The sequence below is a fragment of the Phalacrocorax aristotelis genome, chromosome 2 (genome assembly GCF_949628215.1).
Source record: "Phalacrocorax aristotelis chromosome 2, bGulAri2.1, whole genome shotgun sequence".
NCBI lineage: Eukaryota > Metazoa > Chordata > Aves > Suliformes > Phalacrocoracidae > Phalacrocorax > Phalacrocorax aristotelis.
Window position 1 is genome coordinate 72,193,047 of NC_134277.1, and position 18,283 is coordinate 72,211,329.

General features: G+C 39.7%; 1 protein-coding gene across 1 annotated transcript in view; it reads left to right on the forward strand.

The window, feature by feature from the left end:
* Positions 1-8,660: 8,660 nt before the first annotated feature.
* LOC142053694 (orofacial cleft 1 candidate gene 1 protein homolog) overlaps positions 8,661-18,283 on the forward strand; it is a 43,908-nt gene continuing 34,285 nt past the window's right edge. Inside the window, exons 1-3 of the mRNA XM_075085710.1 lie at positions 8,661-8,672; positions 14,860-14,926; positions 15,230-15,406. Of these exons, the coding sequence (XP_074941811.1) occupies positions 8,661-8,672; positions 14,860-14,926; positions 15,230-15,406 (256 nt within the window). The remainder of the gene's footprint in view (positions 8,673-14,859; positions 14,927-15,229; positions 15,407-18,283) is intronic.

Consider the following 18,283-nt stretch of genomic DNA (forward strand, 5'->3'; position numbering starts at 1 on the left):
TTCACTCGTTCAACAGATGAAGATACTTACTAATTCAGCTTTCCAGTGCTCTGGAAGCATATCCAAAAACTCTTGAAAGACAAGACTTGACATTCTTAATTCAGATATTAAAAAACAAAAAGGCCAAAAAAAGGGGGGAAAGAAAATCCCAAAGGGAAAATTTTTTGGCATTCTTTATGGATCTTAAGAAATAAGAACAGGGCAGACCCTTTTCTTTTTAACCTGAAAGATCAACCTTAGGGAAGTGTTAAAAGTAACTAACCAAATGCTTACACTTAACCTATGGACATATCAGTAACTTAAAACAAATGTCATTCATTGTGTTTCATGAGAGTGAAGTGAAAATGGAGGAGAATTAATCCACCCATTCTGAGACAAAGAGCCACTTGCAATGTGGTTGCCACTTGCAACGTGCTAAGCCTTAGCTTGGAAGAGCATGTGACTGAGCCAGGGCCTGGAAGGGGCACTGTAAGTAATATATCTTACATTTTACTACTACCTCCTTCCTGTGAGGGCTCAAGTACAGAGAAAAATCATGGGGGTGGGTCAGAAAGAACTGAAGATCTGCTCAAAATTTCTTCCAAGTACTGTTGTGATGAGGCATGGTGGCACTGTGCAGACTCACCCCCTTGCTTTTGCATGTGGATTAGGGCTATGTTTACCCTTTCAAAAAGTTTCTGAAGTCTGAGGGAGAGATTGAATCGACAAGGATTTTAACATGACCTTATGCAAATTCTTGTTTAGTTTTGGTGTTAGCAGTTTAGGAGGTGAGTTGACCTTACAGAGAAGGAAGTAAAACAGAGATAACCACATTTTAATATTTTTGGCTACTTAAGAAAACCCATAAGAAAATGTCACCTAAAAGCAGCATGCAATATAAGTGATGCTTGTCAATCATCCGTCCAACCTGAGACACACCTGTGTGAGTGTTATTACTTTACAAAGGTCACTTCTGCTGTTTCTACCAGCTTCTCTGGACTTCCTGAGGTTTCTAGTTGTCCCTGCACTTTGGACAGGACTGGTATAGTATTGATGGCATGCTCTAAAATTTTTCAAAACCAATGGTAATCTTCTCATTGTCTCCAACGGGTTCCGTGCCTTATCTGACTTCTGCACAGCACCATGTATAGGCTGCAGTGGGATAGTCTGCAATGGCAGAATTGGTCTGATCTGAAAAGTTGCTGCTCGTTGGTAACTGGAAGTTACTACTGCTCCACTCAGTTGTTGTAACTAACAGGGACCAATCGCGACTCCTGTTGTGTGGGTATGTATTAAACCAGGCCAGCGTAGATTTCACTTAATAAGCAAAAGCAGTAACAAACAGCCACTGGTAAGAGGTTTTTATACTGTCAGTTATGATTTTTGGATTCAGTGAAATAGCTAACCCCCTTGTCAATAAATGAACACAAATTATGGTAACAAGAAAGCATTTATGATCTCATGATATAGCAGCACCCTATTTAAGTCTGTGTTAAGTCCACTGTTAACATTTGCATGAGGAAACTGTCTGCTTTTTAGGGTAGAAAAGAATCATGTTGAAATATCAGATGAAAAAGAGCTCAGTATTTGAGCTCTCTTATGTCCCATTGAATGCTTTTAGTTGTTAGTGTGACTGATTAGCAGTAAGTATCTGAAACTGCTTTCACCTTCACCAAATGAGAAATAATTCTCAAGTCAGTGAAATGATACCAATCTGAAACTGCTGCAAATGATGTTAGAATGAGCTCCTGAAGTCCTTAATTTGGTATTTGGGGGGAGGAAGGAAAGACGAGGGATCAGAAAAAATGAAGTGCGATCATGCCTTTTTAGTTCTGTAGAAACTTTTGCACATTTCCTTACTACAAATGTTCTCAGGAGTGGGTTTATACATTAATATGCTACATCCAATGAAATAATTCATGCAAATATAGAGAAGTGTGTGGATAAGTGTTTTTCAGAACTGAGAACTATAAATTACAAAGTACACTAGGCTTCAGTTACTGTCTTCCACTTATTACGCGATAAGTTTTTCAACAGTAATAATCATCCAAACCAAAACTTAAATAGAAAATCAACTTGCAGACTGTAATATCTCAAATGAGTAATGACGTGCTTTTCAAACCACTTTTCTGTGTTAGTAAAAAAATGTAGTGTTAAAAGCTAATTTTAGATTGAACTATGGGTGCGGCCCAAACAAGCAAAAGCCAAGAAAGTGAAAACTCATTCTCCAACAAAGCAAGTGATGCTGGGAAAAAAATGCTTCTGGCTCAGTTTACTTGCTTCTCAAGTGAAACTGGCTTTTTTGAGAGAGGCTATCAAAATGCCAGTATGGGATTAAAACCTCAAAATGCTTCAGGGACCTTTTGCTTACTCTTTACAGAAAGGCAAATTTCCTGCCTTTTTACTTTTGGACTTCCCCAGTCCAAAACCTAACAACCAGCTGTAGGGCAGCAAGTGGTACCCAAGTGGGTGAGAAGGGGGGAGGGCTGCCTCATTGTTCTCCAGGCAGTGGACAAATGAGAAAGAGGGTGTGGTATGTGTAGGCATCCTCCGGAGACAGGTGGGCTGGACTGCTGGGGCATGGTAGTGTGTCTTCTTCCTGGTTCTTTATCCTCAAGTTATTGCTGTGTACTATCTTGGCGAAGTGGGGTTTTTAGATTTTTTTTTTTTTTTTATAGTAGCAATACCTACTGCAATAGGGTAGTATCAGTGGATTCTGTTCTCCTTCTCACATTGTCAGTCAGTGTAGTTTTCTGCTGGTGGAGGAACATAAACATTTTCAGATTCTTAGTTTACAAGGCTAGCAGTAAACTCTAATGTCATTATAGGATCTAATTCCTAATATGTTTTCTTTGGTGGGAAAGCTCACTTAAGGATCTCCTTTTTCCTTGCTGGAGTTTCTTGTCCCCTGGTTGTGGTGGTACAGTCATGTGCAGGACCAGTGAAGTGGTGCAAGATAAATAATAAAAAAGGGAAGTGGTTTGGGGACAAGTATTTTTAACCTGGCTTAGATTGATGGTACCATCAGCCCAATGAGGGACAGGAATGAATTGCTTTGCCACCAAGGAGAACATGTCATGGGATTGCTTCTGACTCTTCTACTCTATCAGATGATATGGAAGTCATGCAGAGGGCGTTTCATTTTTACAGTTCCTCCATTGGTTAGAAAACCAGCCCATTAGACATGCCCTCTGCCCCAAAATGCAGGAATTTGGCTGAAGTCATGTTTGGCTACTCTTTGCCTGCTCAAGGTCTTAAGTTAGCTGGTTTTTATGTGTAATAAATGAAACATTGCTAGCATTTGTTTCAAAGGGAGATTTGGTTCAAGAATTAAAATCCTAGAGTCAGAATTCCAATTGCTAATTTTCTGGCTGGAGCAAAGAAACTTTGCACCTAGTCATGTTTCCCAAGGATACCTGGTTTAAAACATGCCAGGCATGAGTTTCCTGCTATTATTGGTTGAAAACTAATGGAAACCACTACAGACTTCAGGTTGCGTGTGTCAGGGTCTTATCAACTAACTGGATCTTAAACACCAAGTTGCAGTTGCGTTTGCTTATTGGTCAAAATATGTCTTTACACAATGCCATTTCTAATTAGTAGTATGCAAACAGTGCTGTTAAGACTGTCTGTTTTGTGTCACTTTCTCAGTTATAGACATCATTACCTGAGTTTGTCTTCACTTTTACTCAGTGGTTATGTCTCGTTAACAGGTACCTGATGGAGGAATGCGCTCACTGGGTTGAATATATTGATATATATGTATAGTCAATGTCAACTGGCATATAGAACAGCATAAGGAGGAGTAATGTGACTGTATAAACAAAAAGCCTATGTTATTTCATGTTGACATGTATATGACACTAATCCAGAAACGTGTGCCAGAAGCAAGTGAAATATGTTTTGAACCACTAGAGGCATTCCTTCTGGGATCGCTCATATGGTGTGATTTCTGTCTCTTTGTTTTGAGTCAAACTTTACAGATCTATTAGCAATGGTATTGATATCTGGGGTGGTATAAATGTAAAAGTCATTACTTTTACAAGATGCTTTTTTTTGTGTTTTCCAATGTAATCTTATATTCTTGCTTAATTCAGAGAGAAGTTGTAGATCAACAAACACCTTTAATATTACATTTTTATAGACATATTAAAAATTTTAATCTGTAACTGATAAGCAGCAAAATGGACTTTTTCTTAGAGCAGATCTTATGTGCTGTTTGCAGGGAAACTTTCCTGGAAAATGATGCTTCAATAATCATAGGCTTGTTTCCTAAACTGCAGAATGTATAAAAGTAACTTCTCATTCAGGGATGAATAGCAGAAGTTCATGAGTAAGTGCTAAAACGTATGGCTAATATAGACAGTTACAAAATGAACTACTTACTCCTTGAAAATAGATTAGGGAGACAATGCTGACACACTTTTGAAAAGAAGTTGAAACTGTTGTCAGTAAAATTGTGCATGGTCAAATGATATTTCCTAATGTGTTTACTGATGGTATTTTCTCCCTGTCTAGATTTATATTTACCTTGGTATATGGTATCCCCTTAGATTTTATAGTATTATTTTTGTGTAAGCAAAATCATTGACCGATTCTGTCTCTAAAACATACACTTTTTTAGGATTTCATGTGCAGGAGGCTATGTTTTGGATTTGTGACAGAAGTGTTGATAACATGGGGATGTCTTAACTATTGCTGAGCAGTGCTTTCACAGCATCAAGGTTCTTTGTTTCTCACACTGGCCTGCCAGCGAGCAGGCTGGGAGTGCACAAGAGGTTGGGAGGGGAAACAGCTGGGTCAGCTGACCCCAACCAACCGAAGGGATATGACACACCATATTGTGTCATGCCCAGCAATAAAACTGGGGAATGGGGGGTGTGAGTGAAGGTTTGCTGGGGCTGATGTTGCTTGGCATTGGTCGATTGGTGGTGAGCAACTGTTTTATTTTCCATTACCTGTTTTCCTTATGGGTCCCCTCCTGCCCTTGTTGTTTTGGGTTTTTTTTTCCTCTGAAAAAAAAAAAAATTAAACTGTCTTTTTCTCAACCCATGAGTTTTTGCAATTTTACCCTTCTGATTCTCTCCCCCATTCTACAGCATGTTGGGGTGAGCCAGTGGCTGAGTGATGCTTAGCTGCCTACTGAGGTTTATCAATAGAAAAATAATCTATCTACCTACTTTTTCAAGCACAGAAAAAGGCTAGGCACATTATAACCTATCAATCAAAGTAATTGAATGTGAGCTTAATTTTAAGTGTGTTAATGATCTTTATAAATGTATATTTGCAGTAAACTCCTTTTTAAATTAAAAAAAAAAAAAAGAAAGGATAGAAAGGATCTGAGATTACTTTGAAGGACCTGCTCCCAAAATTGGTGATTAAAGAAGGATAAGCATAGAGCTTGTGGCTTCAAAGGTCAGTCCTGCTGAATTTAAGTGACTGATGGATTCTCTTCACCAGAGGTGCAATTTTCCCCTGAAGAAATACTTCTTAAAGACCAATGCTAGCTAGCTGGTATTTATGAGAGAGTCCAAAGGGAATTACAAGTAGGTTGCTAGGGTTATCATTTACTCAGTGGTTTGTGCCGATATTGTAGTGCAGAGATCCCACAGCACTGCTTCTTAGCATGTGATAAATTGTGTACCAGGTGAAGGTAAGAAAGGAGTGAGGGCAGCCACCGTGATGACAAACTGTTGCTTTGCTACTCCCACTATGAACCTGCCATTTCTCCGCCAGCAACCACCAGTGCCTTAGCTGTGCCCAGCATTGATCTCCTCAGCCCATGATAACACGCCTGCGCGTTTGGGAGCGCTTTAAGGAGACGCTGGGTATGTGGCTACAAACAGCACAGTTTTTCTTCATAATGCCAGCATGGCAAGAACAGTACGTTTCATGGCTACGTTTGCAAGACCCTTATATTGAGGATCTTTATGCAACTCTAGTGATTTCCAGTATCTGACACAGCATAAAATATCAGCTTTATGCTGCATCAACCGGTATTGGAAGAGGTTCCTTAGCCTGCTCCAGTGGGAAGGTCTGTTGTTTTGATCTTTCCTGGATCTATGACTGGCAACAGGAGCTTATCAATATAGTTGTGGTGCTTTAAGGGTTATTTTTGTTGCATCTCCCTCCATCTTTGTATTAAAAATATTTTTGTCATAGAAAGCTACTCAGATATGTTGCATATTTGATGTAGCTTCCTCAGCTATTTATCTTATGGAAAAAAGCAAAACTGGGGGGAAAAGAGAAAGTGGAAGTATCCAGTTTAATAACTTCTAAGTAACTGTTTTGCTTTGTCATTTTACTACAAATGCGCTTGAAAATAACAACTGTCTGCCCTTAAATCATACAAATCATTACATCAGTTGGGTATAAAATAAAATATCTGGTGGGATCTGAAATAGGTTTTATGTTGGTTTTTGATTAATAGAAAAATAATGTACTTCAGTTTTGCCGTACTCTTTCAGGACTGCAAGCCAGTCTAATGCTAATGATTCAGCTGTTATCCAGCTAAGAAATAGACTGATGAGGTTAAGTAAGGCCACAGTCAACATCAGTTAATGTGGCGTTGAATATGTTGCTTGATAGGTATTAAAAAAAAAAGGAAAAGCAATATCTAGCACCTTTGTTTAAAAACAATATCACCAAAGTCATCCCCCACCCAAACAAACAGATTTCCCAGAAAACCCAAATAAAGGGAAGTTCCTGAACTCTGAGAAAATCACTGTTAAGGCAGTAAAGTTATTAATGTCTCCTCTGAACTTACTGTTTATGTAACTTTGCCTCTGCTTTCCTAATTTGGTGAATCGCTTTCTTTAAGATAAGACTTTAAGTCTTTCCATTGATGTTTGGATTCCAGTGACTATTGAAAGGCTTTGAAAGTCCTTACTGCTGCATCTTTGGCTCCTTTTCAATGAGTAGATGTTGACCGTAGAGGGAAATGTTGAATTTATATCTTCATCAGTTCTTTCTGCTGGCAGCTTCTTGTGATTATACCTTAAAAAGGAGGGGAGCCATTTAAAGCTTTTTATTCTCTTTGGTTCATTCAAGTTCTTGTTCTATGCTGCTTGTCTTTGAGCCATAACAAGGAATGTGCTGTGCCATCGGACTCAAAACTACTTACCTTCTGCATTCAGTGGATGTGCAATCAGATTAGAGCAGCAGCTGGAAAAGTGATACAGATACTACCTTGCCCTGGAAACCCATCCTGGATTTTGGAACTGGGACTCCAGGGTTGTTTTCTGAGATATATGATGACTAGATACACGACCTTAGGCTACCTGTATGATCTGTGTGGGGCTTTATTTTCAATGTTGCAGAGTACTATGGAGGAGAGGAGTTTCGTCATTGATTCTGCAACAGCTGTGGGCTACGGTGCAGGGGCTGTTCAGGCAGGGCTGGCCAAAGGAAGGGTGGGAGCTGCCGGAATCACAGCCCCCGGCATTGCTGCAATGGCCTTGGCACCTCAAGAAGGGCACTGAAATAGAGACGTGATGGCAAAGGTCATCAGACTCTCAGCATCTGCAAAGCCTGGGCAAAAGCTCAGCCCTTCATTCATTACTGAGCAACCAAAGTGACAATGCAGCCTTTTACCACTGAAAATTTGGGGCCCTGTCCACTGTCCATTGTATTGATTTCAATGAAACTTAAGTGTGTACTTAGAATTAAGCACTTCTCCTGGTGCCCTCAGGAGAGAGTGTTTCCTCAACTGGGGCCAAACATGTACTTTGTATGGGGCATGTTCTGACCCAGAAGGTCAATTAAAGCTTCTGAGGGATTCCGAAGGGATATTAATTTAATTGTTCAAAGTCTTGTTTTGTTTTCAGTCCTTGCAAAATAATCTGAATGTGTGTTTGTATAAATGCATAAGTGAAAAGCTGGCAAAGGAAGAAGCTTGCTATTCATTGCGGTTCAGGTCCTGCAACTGTGAAGTCAGACGGAGTTTTGCCATTTATTTCACGTCAGTGCAGGGCAACACGTCAAACTGTTTTGAATTAATAATTTTTCCCCCTCTCCCCTGTATAGAGACAAAAGTAACTGGTACGGAATTGAGGTGTTTTTCTGATGTGATATATAACTTGTGAAATTATTGTATGTTTGCGTAATGATTGTAACATTAGAGTAGAGGATAATTTCCATCCTTCTAATGGAAATGCCAGCACAGGGAGTGAGACACAAGTGGGATCCACCTAAATGCTGTATCACAGAAACATTCCTGAGTCTGGCAGCTTTGGTACTGTAATCTTCAGGTTAGGTGTATTCCATAGCAAACTCTGCATCATTTTAGTAGATACTGCCTGTGGGTAGGAATTATCCACTTCTGGGCTACTTCCACTCAAAACGACATCTTTGTGTTACTTCATCTGAGTTAAAACTATATTTTTCTTGTTTATCTTTGTTAGCTATTTTTTTAATGTGATCTGATGCAAAGTTGTTTTCAAAAAGATGAAGTGAAGGACCAGCACTATATCCTCCCTTTGCTCTTTGGCAAGGTAGGAGCAGGGACTGCAGCAGGAAAAGACCTCCCATCCTGGCAGATTTCTAGGCTGGTGCTCTGCAAGTCTGCATGTTAAACCTAAGGGTATTAATGACTGTGTGCAGACTGAAAATTCAGATGCGCTCCCTCTTTTGTTGCAGGAGGAAACATTTTCTGCTGCAGGTCTGAGAAAGGGCAGGCTGGCATGGAGAAAGAGGTAAGTGAAGAAAAACCATGCTTTAAAACAGAAAAATTAAAGGGGCTATTCCTAGCATTGCTATTGCATAATATTATTTGTAGTGTGATGGGAGGGAAGTCAGCAGACATGTAGGCTCCTTTATATCGTTGACAAGTCAAGGGGATGATTAACGAGAGTACAGACAATGTAATGGTAGGAGAAGGCCCGCAGAAGTTAAACAAAAGTGCCTTCAGAATTTAGAGAATTCCCATGATCCATAGTAGGACCTCATTGTGCTTGTCTACTGTTTCTATTTTTGATTAGATTTATAAACACAGCACCACATATTTTCATGTGGCTCATAGCCCCAGGGCAGAGCGAGATTGACTGTGCTGAAACTGTGAGGCTTGTGAATTTCGGGCAAGGGATGGAGTGAAATAAGTAGTGTAATTGTTTTTGTGGAGTGACCGTGGGACCTCCTCTGTTCTGAATTACACATGGTTCAACCCTTTGACCTAACCAACCTCAGCAATGCCTGGTAGATCTCCTAAAGCTGTGCTGAAAGGTCCTATCAGTGACATGTTGGAACATTATCTGTCATGTGAGATGTGTGCCAACAACCATATTAAACTACATTAATTACTAGCGATACCATGTTTGTGACAATCTCAACTTCATTTAACCCATCATCATGTTAGTTATTGTTTAAACAGGAAGAACAAATGGGGACAATTTATGAACTTGAAATGCAGCACCGATGTGTCTTTAATAAATTGTATGTTTTACTTTTTATTTCCTTTCTATTCCTGCTCTCCTCCCCCCCCCCCGCCATTTGTTTTTGTCATCAGCTCTGTAGCTTGAGTTTTTGAGGGCTTTTCTATTCTAAAAGCAAGTAAGAAAAAGACTACTTCTTAGTAACTAAGCTAATATGCCAGTGTAACTGCTATTTATTTCACAGTAATTTTAAATGATACCACAGCTGACTTGAAAGCACCAGTGCTTGTTTTCGAGCAAAAAGCAAACATGCTAAGGTTAGTTTACATAAGGCTGAAGGATCACATGTGGGTTATTCGCTTTAGGTACAACTTTGCTGCTCTATGCTCCAGCTAGTGAGTCTCTACATGGCAATGCTTGCACATGTCTGGATTGGGAGTGAAGCACACATTTCTTTTTAATTCTCAGAAAACAATTTTCTCATAGGCCTGACTCTATATGTAGCAAAATGTACTGTGAGTCCTCAAAAGACAGCCCAGTATGTAAAAATCCGGAAAGATTCTTTGCTGTTTTCTGAAGCAGTTCTGAATTTTATAGGGGAAGAGGCAAAAGCTCTCCCACATGCTCCTGCATGGGCAGTGTACAGGTTCAGTTGTACCTAGCTGTGCCCAGTATTGTATTAGACTAGGCACGTGGGGTTACATCTTCCACCTACACGCTGAAGTGCTTGTTTTTAGCCAAGCTTTACCTTTAGCCTCATTCTCTAGCGAGAACAGGCTTAAATGACGTGCGTACTTATTTATTTATTTTTTAATTGCTGTGGAGTCAGCTAAAAATATGTTTGACCCTACTAAGTGTCATTCTCGTTAGCAATGAAGAGTTTGCTCTCTACAAAATCTAACATGGAGAGCTTAAAGCAGACAGGTGCAAATTACAAGCTGTTTCTCTTTGGCTGCTATCCCTTAAATAGACAATGTAATAGGCTAGGCGAAGGGAAAAGGTTCCAGCTCCAGCTGCATAAAGGAAAGCCTTAACAGGGACTTAGCAGCTGGTTGCAAGAATTAAATGCTGTAAATACCAACTAACATGTTTGTGTGTGCCTTCGCAGAGGAATGTGTTTTTAGTAAGGCTCCATCCCTTTTCATGTGAGAGGATCATTCCTTGAAAACTGTGCTCTGCTTTATGTTGAAAGGCTAATGCTCTCACTGAAGTGAATGAGAACAGAAGCCAACATACCTGTTCCTGTTTACCATCATTACACTCCTTAGAGCATTTCAGACATTAGGTTCTTGGAGCCCTACCAGATTGACAATATTTCCAGCTACTTCTCTTTTGGCTGTATTCAAACAAGGCCCCAAAGGAAGAAAAAAAAGAACAACAAAAAATAACAACCCACCCAAAACACAACAACAACAAAAAACCCAATAGAAAAAAACCCAAACCCAAACCCAACCTACAAACAAAACCATGGATGAATCTGCTGAGCTAGTTTGCTGATGTTAGAAACAGTTGTTCATATTAGGAACACCTAATTTAATTTCATGAAAGAGACGTAACATGCCAGTATGTGTATGAATCTAAGGTATGCATTTCCTAAAAGGAACTAAAACTCTGTCATTCCAAAGTTGCTCTTCTTTTTGACTTTCAGCTTGCATGGGGACTGCTGTCTGGAAGCAGTAACTTTAACTTTAACTCTAAGGCTGCTGATGAGGTCTGTCTGTGTGATCTTCGTAAGCAGATAAGGGTAGGGAGACAGCTCAGAGCAGAGCTTGTTTACAGCAGGACAGAAGAAAACAGCTAGACATAAATGAGGGCTGACGGTTTCATGAAGCACAATTGGTTGATCACAGATTCAATATGACTGCCCTGAACTGAGCGATGATCCGTACAGTATGCAAAATTCACTTTCTTGCTGGTCTGTGCCCACCAGCCTTCCAGCAGCTTTCCCAGAGCCCCTCAGCCACGGCTTTGAGTGGAACCAGAGCTGAATGCAGCATTGTTGTACCCAATTCCTTTTGACAACAATCACATTCTTTTAAAAACTTCATAGGTTTTAGTTGTCACTGGTTATAAATGAGGGTTTTTTCCCTCGCCGTTGCTGCTGCCGCTGTTACGATGCTTGCTGTTCTTCTGCAGACCCAAGCACGGTGGGTCCTGGTACTCCCGATTTTCCTTTGTTTCAATTGGTGTCGGAAAGCAGGCGATATGTTTTAATGACGAAGGCATGCAAAAGGGCATTTAAAGGTTTAGGTCACTCTTTGAACAACATGATGAGTCTGCGTCGTTGTGCTCTGATACTTCTAACTCCCCTTGTTCTTGCTGTAATGCAGCACACTCAAGGTAAAAAGCATTTTTTTTAAAAAAAACAAGTCAAAAGGCAAGACTTTTTGTTTTTCACCAGCTGTGTTGGATGTTTGAGATAGGAAGAATTGCTACCAGCAGCAGCATCACCCGTTAAACTTGACTTTGCAAGTAAAGGACGTCCCCTTTCTATGTGCTGGCTGTAGATGGACAGGTCTGATGTGTATTGTTTGTGGATGCAAGGTGGACCACCTCCACCGCAGGTGTAAAACAGCACAGCTTTTGTATCACTTGAGGCTCAAGTTGTGTAACTTGGCTTTTTTATAGGAATGTTTTTTAATGCTAATTTTTGGATAATGTTCTCTTATTAGAATGGTAGCTTTCTGTACAGATGTGCGTTCATTTGCATTCATTTAGGTATGCTCACACAACTGGACTTTACCTGCAAATATGGGAAGTGGACACTGAAAGAATTTAATTTACTATTGGAAACCTAAGTTTTGCCGGTACATGTGAACTGATTAAAGAACAATTACTTTAGACATAAATTTGCATAAATACATAAATTAACTAGTAGTGACTAATGATAAAATGAATATAAAATGCCACTGGATAATTTCCTGCCTATTCTCTGATGAGAAGGCAACGTATCATAAAGGTAGGGGGGCTGGGGAAGGAAACCTAAAATGAAGTGGGGGGAGGGGAAGAGTGTAATTTACACTACTTAAAGGTGCTCATGTGTAAAAGAGAGAAGGATGAGGAAATTGGCTGGAGATAGGTATGAAAGGAAAACGTCTTCTAATTTTCTCTGAAGCACAAAGTGACAAGAACATGTGTTGATTACACAAAGGCCACCACCGAAATACTCTGTTACTCAGTTATGTTGAGAAGTAACCCTGGGAGAATTCCTCTCTGCTGTTGAAAATCAGGTGTTGCTTTCCTTCTAAAACTATGAACTCATGAAAAACACCTTTTCAAAACCTGATGACATTCAGGGAAAAGAGCATAATTTCTTCTGAAGTTCTTGGTAAGTAAGTAGGAGTCATGAGCCTGTACATAAACTACTTAAAAATACTGGTTTGTGTTTGAGTAAAGCGCCAAAGAATGTAGTCTGTTGTGTTCCTGAAAAAACAAAATTTGGTGCTAACTATATTGACTACTTTAAAAAAAAACCCAAACAAGCCACAAAATACCCCCAACCAACCAAACAAAAAAAAACCCCAACCCCAAACCCAAAACACAAAAACCCACGCTGCAGAGGAATACTTTCTTTCCCCCCCCTTGCTCTGAGAGGACCTTCTGTCTTTTATGGACTATAATAATTGAAAGTTGACCATGGCCAGTATAGCTTGCAGTCGGTTTTGCTAGGGAAATCTGACATGCAGAAGAATCCATAGAATGTAATGCAGATCATCTTAATTCCTTCAAAGTTACGGATGTATGCTAATTTACACCACTTGAAAATTTGTCACAGAATTTTTGTCTAGATGTTGTTTTCTCTAGCTGATAATATAAAGTTTAAGGGTTTGTGTGGTGATTATACGCAGCATAATAAGAATAATTATCACACAGCAGTGTTACAAACACCAATGGAGTCTTTAAAACTGACTCGATTAAAATTTTATGGTATGCAGGAATGCAGCAATACTTTAATATTGCAAAGGTGATATAATTCTAAAGATTCTAACTGAGCTAATATGTATTTTTGAAAGATTTTTCAGTTGGGAAAAAATCAGAAGCGTTAGGGTGAATTTCTGAACCTATTGAATTGTCAAAATTATAATTTACTTTAGTTGTGCTGCATGTGACTTGTAGGCATTCGTTCTGTTATAGTATTTATTGTGATTTCCAGAATGTGTCTAGTAATTTTTACACTTACTTGCTTTTCAGCAGGGTAGTAGTCTTAATTTAGAGGAAGTCCACTGTTTTATACTAATGTATATGCATGTGTGCATATATACATGTATATATATGAAGATATTAATATCTATAGTAATCTGTCAGTGCTATGGTTCAGTTATTTTTGACAGATTTATTGATTGTGTCTGCTGCAAACGTTGGGTTTTTTTTTACTGGAAATTGACACCCACAATCAAATGGGAAAGATGGATGCTGTAAAAATTGCAATTTTTCAATGATTCTTGTAATTAATCCTTTTGCATTGACAGCTTCCAGGAGCTATGTTGCCAGGAGTGGTCTTTATCACTGGACAATTAAGCAACTGGCTTGAAAAAATAATGCTGTTTTTGGAAACTGCCATGTGACATTTGAAAATAAATGGGTCTGAACTGTTTTCTTACTTTGATTTTTGGCTTTGATTAATGCTCCCAGATGTGCTTTGTTTTAGGTAATCTCTGCCTGATTTGACTGTTAGTGTCTATTTTAGGGGTCTGTAGCCATGTACGAGCCCATGTGCGACTCTCTTGCTAGTGTTGCTTAAGGTATTATAAAAAGATGATGTTTAGCACTTGGACCTTGCTGATGGTAGTTATATGACAGCATCCTTTTTGGCTCTTGCTTCCCCATGGGAGCATTAAAGTGGATTAAGAATTAACGTGGAACTTGTCAGAGTTTAGGTCCTCCAAGATCTCCTGCTATTTGTTTTTACTGTAACTGTTGTTGACTTCTCTCTAATATTAAATGAACTTTTCATTGCTGAAATGAGTCCTGCTTCCCCTCTACCCTGGTCCGCGATCTCTGTTTTGTGACATCTTGTAAGTTGTTTTTGCAGTTATTTTTATTACCTTGTATAAAATGGTAGAGTTCATTCATTTTTAGCTGCTCTGTAATGAACAAATACACTGGTTATGTAAGTGGACCTAGAAAATAAATATGCTGCATAACCAAACTTTTCTAAATGAAGCACTGCAGTACTGCAAGTGCAATAAAGCAGTTGCTGCTGAATGCGTACTGTAAAGACAAGTCTTACAATGTTCTTCATTTGTTGAGGTTTCTTTGCATTAATCAAAATTGGGAAAAACCAAAGTATTTTAATGTGACCTTCATTTGGCATTTGTTTTAACTTTTCTTCTCCTATTTTATTTAATTCTTCCACTTCTGTTGTTCAATTAGTGTTTGACCCCTTTAGCAGAGATGTAAATTAAATGACATTTCAATGCCATCCCATATTTAAAATACTGTGTTAGTTGTGGATCATAAAGGATGATCTTCGTTCTTTAGCTAATTTATTCATTTAACAATTTCCCTCCAGAAGTTCCAGCAGAAGGCTCTGAAGCAAACTAAGCAGAAGAAATCCAAGTCGGCTGAATTTCTGATGGGTGAGCCTTGCTTGATGAGTTATTGCTCATAATTTGTGTAAGGATTAATTAACTAATTACAGACAAATGGCTGTGGGCGAAATTTTGCTCTTGCTTGTCAGGGTGCAATTTGTAATTATTTTAATCATTTATTCTTTTTTCTTTTTTTTTTTAGAGTTAATTTTAACCTAATTCTGTTTTGGCGACATTTGAGGACGATACACTTGAGTCTTTCAGCAAAGGAATTACTAGAAGGAATTTTCTGCTTTTCATTGAAATACACTTTGCTATAATGTGCTCTTCTGACCTCCTTGTTTTCTGTAGTAAAAGAAGAGAGAGCAGCAACAGAAGGCATTGAAAATCCAGCTTTTAACATCAGCAGCACAGATCTTTCAGCATATCAGCCTTCAGAAGAGAAAGTTATTAGACATGACAAGCCAGATAGCACCCTTGCAGCTCACCAACAAAAACTCAGGCTGCAAGCCCATGCTGAACCAAGAGGTGAGACATCAAACCTGATTAGCCTCAAACACAGCAACAGTGGTTATGTTCCCTGTCCAACCCGCACGCTCTGTGGCCTCTGCTGGGCATTCCCATCCGAAGTTGTCCAAGCAGGCGCCCCTGCAAACCCTGGATGGAAAACCCAAAATACTGCCGAAAACATTGGCTGTCTAAATATTTAGAGACCCAGGCTCTGTCTCCGTGCTCAGGTGACTCCCCGTAACGGGGGGCACAGGTTGCACAGTGCTCCCCGCCAGCAAGGGGGAGCCCAGGGAGCAGGCTCTTACAGAAGCGCTTCCCTGTAATTTGTCGGGTTGGGTTTCGGAGGCACCACAGCTGGTCCAAGTGCACAGATGCTGTTCCCTTGCTGGCTCCCAAGCATTGAGTAGTTTTAAACAGCTTACAGATCCATGATTGATTGTTGTCCTTAGGTCTCCCATATGCCCTCAGTCAATCAACATCCTGCCTCTGCTTCATGTTTAGCTATTTTTTTTCAGCCAGTGTTGCTCAGATACTTGGAGCAGAGTCCTGTTTGCTCAGCTTGTCCAGGAGGAGCAATCCTGGGTTTTAAGCTCAGCTTTGGTGCAGCACCCAAAAGAGATAATGCCTCAGGAAGCAATCTCTGTTTATTACTTAGGTTCATTCAAACAGACTATAAGGATCTTTACTGATGTCAGTTTTCCTTTTGCAGGGGTTCGATATCTTTTAACCTATTGTTTAATTACTCCGTTTTGAATTATTATTACTGCTGAATGTTGCAACAAATGATTATTTTTATTTAGTAATCCAGTGAGGAAAAGAACTTAAAGGCATCTTGTGAGCTATATGAGGAAGATCTTGAGCCAAGGTTGAATGTGAAAGCAAAAATGTCTGAAGTCAGACTCAAAATCTTCCCTAAATAACCATTAAAAAATTTACCATATTGGACTGTGTGGTTTCATTAACTTCAAGTGGACTATGTGCATCCATGAATATGTAAATGTGCATCCAAGGTGCCAAAGGAACTGACATGACTTTGAAAAGTCCTGATTGCCCAGCATTTCCTCTTAACTTGCAAGCAGCGATGCTGCTTGCTGAGTACCCTTGCATGCCAGCCCAGGTATTTAAATGGATAAGTGCAGGCTGGTGAGCAGAACTTCAGGCATTCGCTTTTAAAACTCTGGACCTTGTTGTGTTAAGATTTTATCCTTGCGGGACTGGAGAGCCCATGGCTCCTAACGGCCCTTTACAAAATTAGGTTTGGCTTTCCATTTAGCCTTCAAGTGACTCTGTAGCTCTGCACGGAGCAGGAATTCTTGTCTTCCCTTTGCAGCCTGTCAGAACAGTGATTAAGCAGACAAAGGGATTGATTGTTTTTTAATGAAATAGTCTATCTGGCAAAAAACTAAGTCGGGCTCACTGGAGACTATCCATGCTTTCAGTCGCCTCTTCAGAAATTCATGAATAGTTCCCTCAAGAAAACAACACATTTTTTTAAAAGCCTGAAATGTGTTTTTAAACATTTTGATTTTTCATCCTGAGTAATATTTTGTTCAAAAAACCCTAACTGAATAAAATCTCTGTGAAAGGGGTAGAAATTGTTACATTTCGCCTGGAATGCAATGCCCTGATACACTGCTAAATGTTTCTGTAATGGGAGAGGAAAGCTTGCTGAGAGTTGGAAAATTTTGTTTCCCAACACTCTGTCTCCGTCCTTGACCTTCTGTTCATCCAGTTAACCAAAAGATCAGTTATTCATGTAGCTCTGCCTCGAACTTGTGCAGCTATTAAAAAAAAAAATAATCTATTTATACCGTCATAAAAATGTCTAGATTGGAAGAAATCTCTAGAGATCATCTGGTCCAACCTTGCATTAAATTATTCTTAGTCTAACTTATGTCAGGACTTGTTTGGCAGTCACAGGGGCCAGTTCAAATTTATCAAGGGCTGCTAATAAAACAACAGTTTCAAACCTGTCCAGAAACCTGGAAAAAAATTGAGCTAAACCTTCTGGTACCTCACAAACTAATTTTCCCCATTCCCAAGTGTAACAATGCTTCAATAAAGAGGGAAAGGGAAAAGCCAACTGTGTAGGTAAATGCAGTATCACATGAAAGTAGTCATGTATAAATGGCTGTATTTCACAGTCCACAGTGAAGACTACGTCTACAGGTGGCTTACCCTTTCTTGTGGCAATCTGTTGTGTTTTGGTACCCCAGAGCCCATGGGATCCGTTCCTCAAGCCTTTCTTCCTCTGCTTTGCTCTATGTTTTTGGCAGTTTTGCGTAGCTGCTGTCATTTCAGCTCACAGCAAAACCACACGTGGGCTGAAAACTACCACCCTCTTACAGCACAGGGGAAACTCTTCCGCAGCTTTCTCTCCTGCCCCTCAGCTCTCAGGAGCCACTGTGCAGTTCACAAGAGAGATTTTAGCACAGAAGTGTCTTTTTTTTTTTTTTTTTCTTTTCTCTCTTCCCCCTGGGATGCAAGACTTGGACCCTACACTGGAAGCTTTTTCTCTAGGAGGGGATGCCCACGCACACTGGCATGGTTTGTTGTTCCAAACTTTGCTGTGCCAGTAAAATGACAGGCCTTTTGCCACTTCATGCCGGACTTCCTTACCTTAAGGGAAATGCCTGCCAAGTGCGACAGCACAGCCTGTGTAAAATAAACATATTTTAGGCCTTTCCACTGCAGTCTCACTTTTCTCCCCTTTTCTTCCCCAGATGCCAATAAAATACTCCTTTTGGGGTTTCTTCCCCTCCACAATCATTGGGTGCTCTTCCAACTCTCAGCCCCCAGGCTTAGGTTTGGTTTCTTACTCAAGGGGAATGGCGTTTGTCAATTCTATTGCTTAGTGTTAAACTGTGCAATTTAAAAGCAGTTATAACCTTAAGC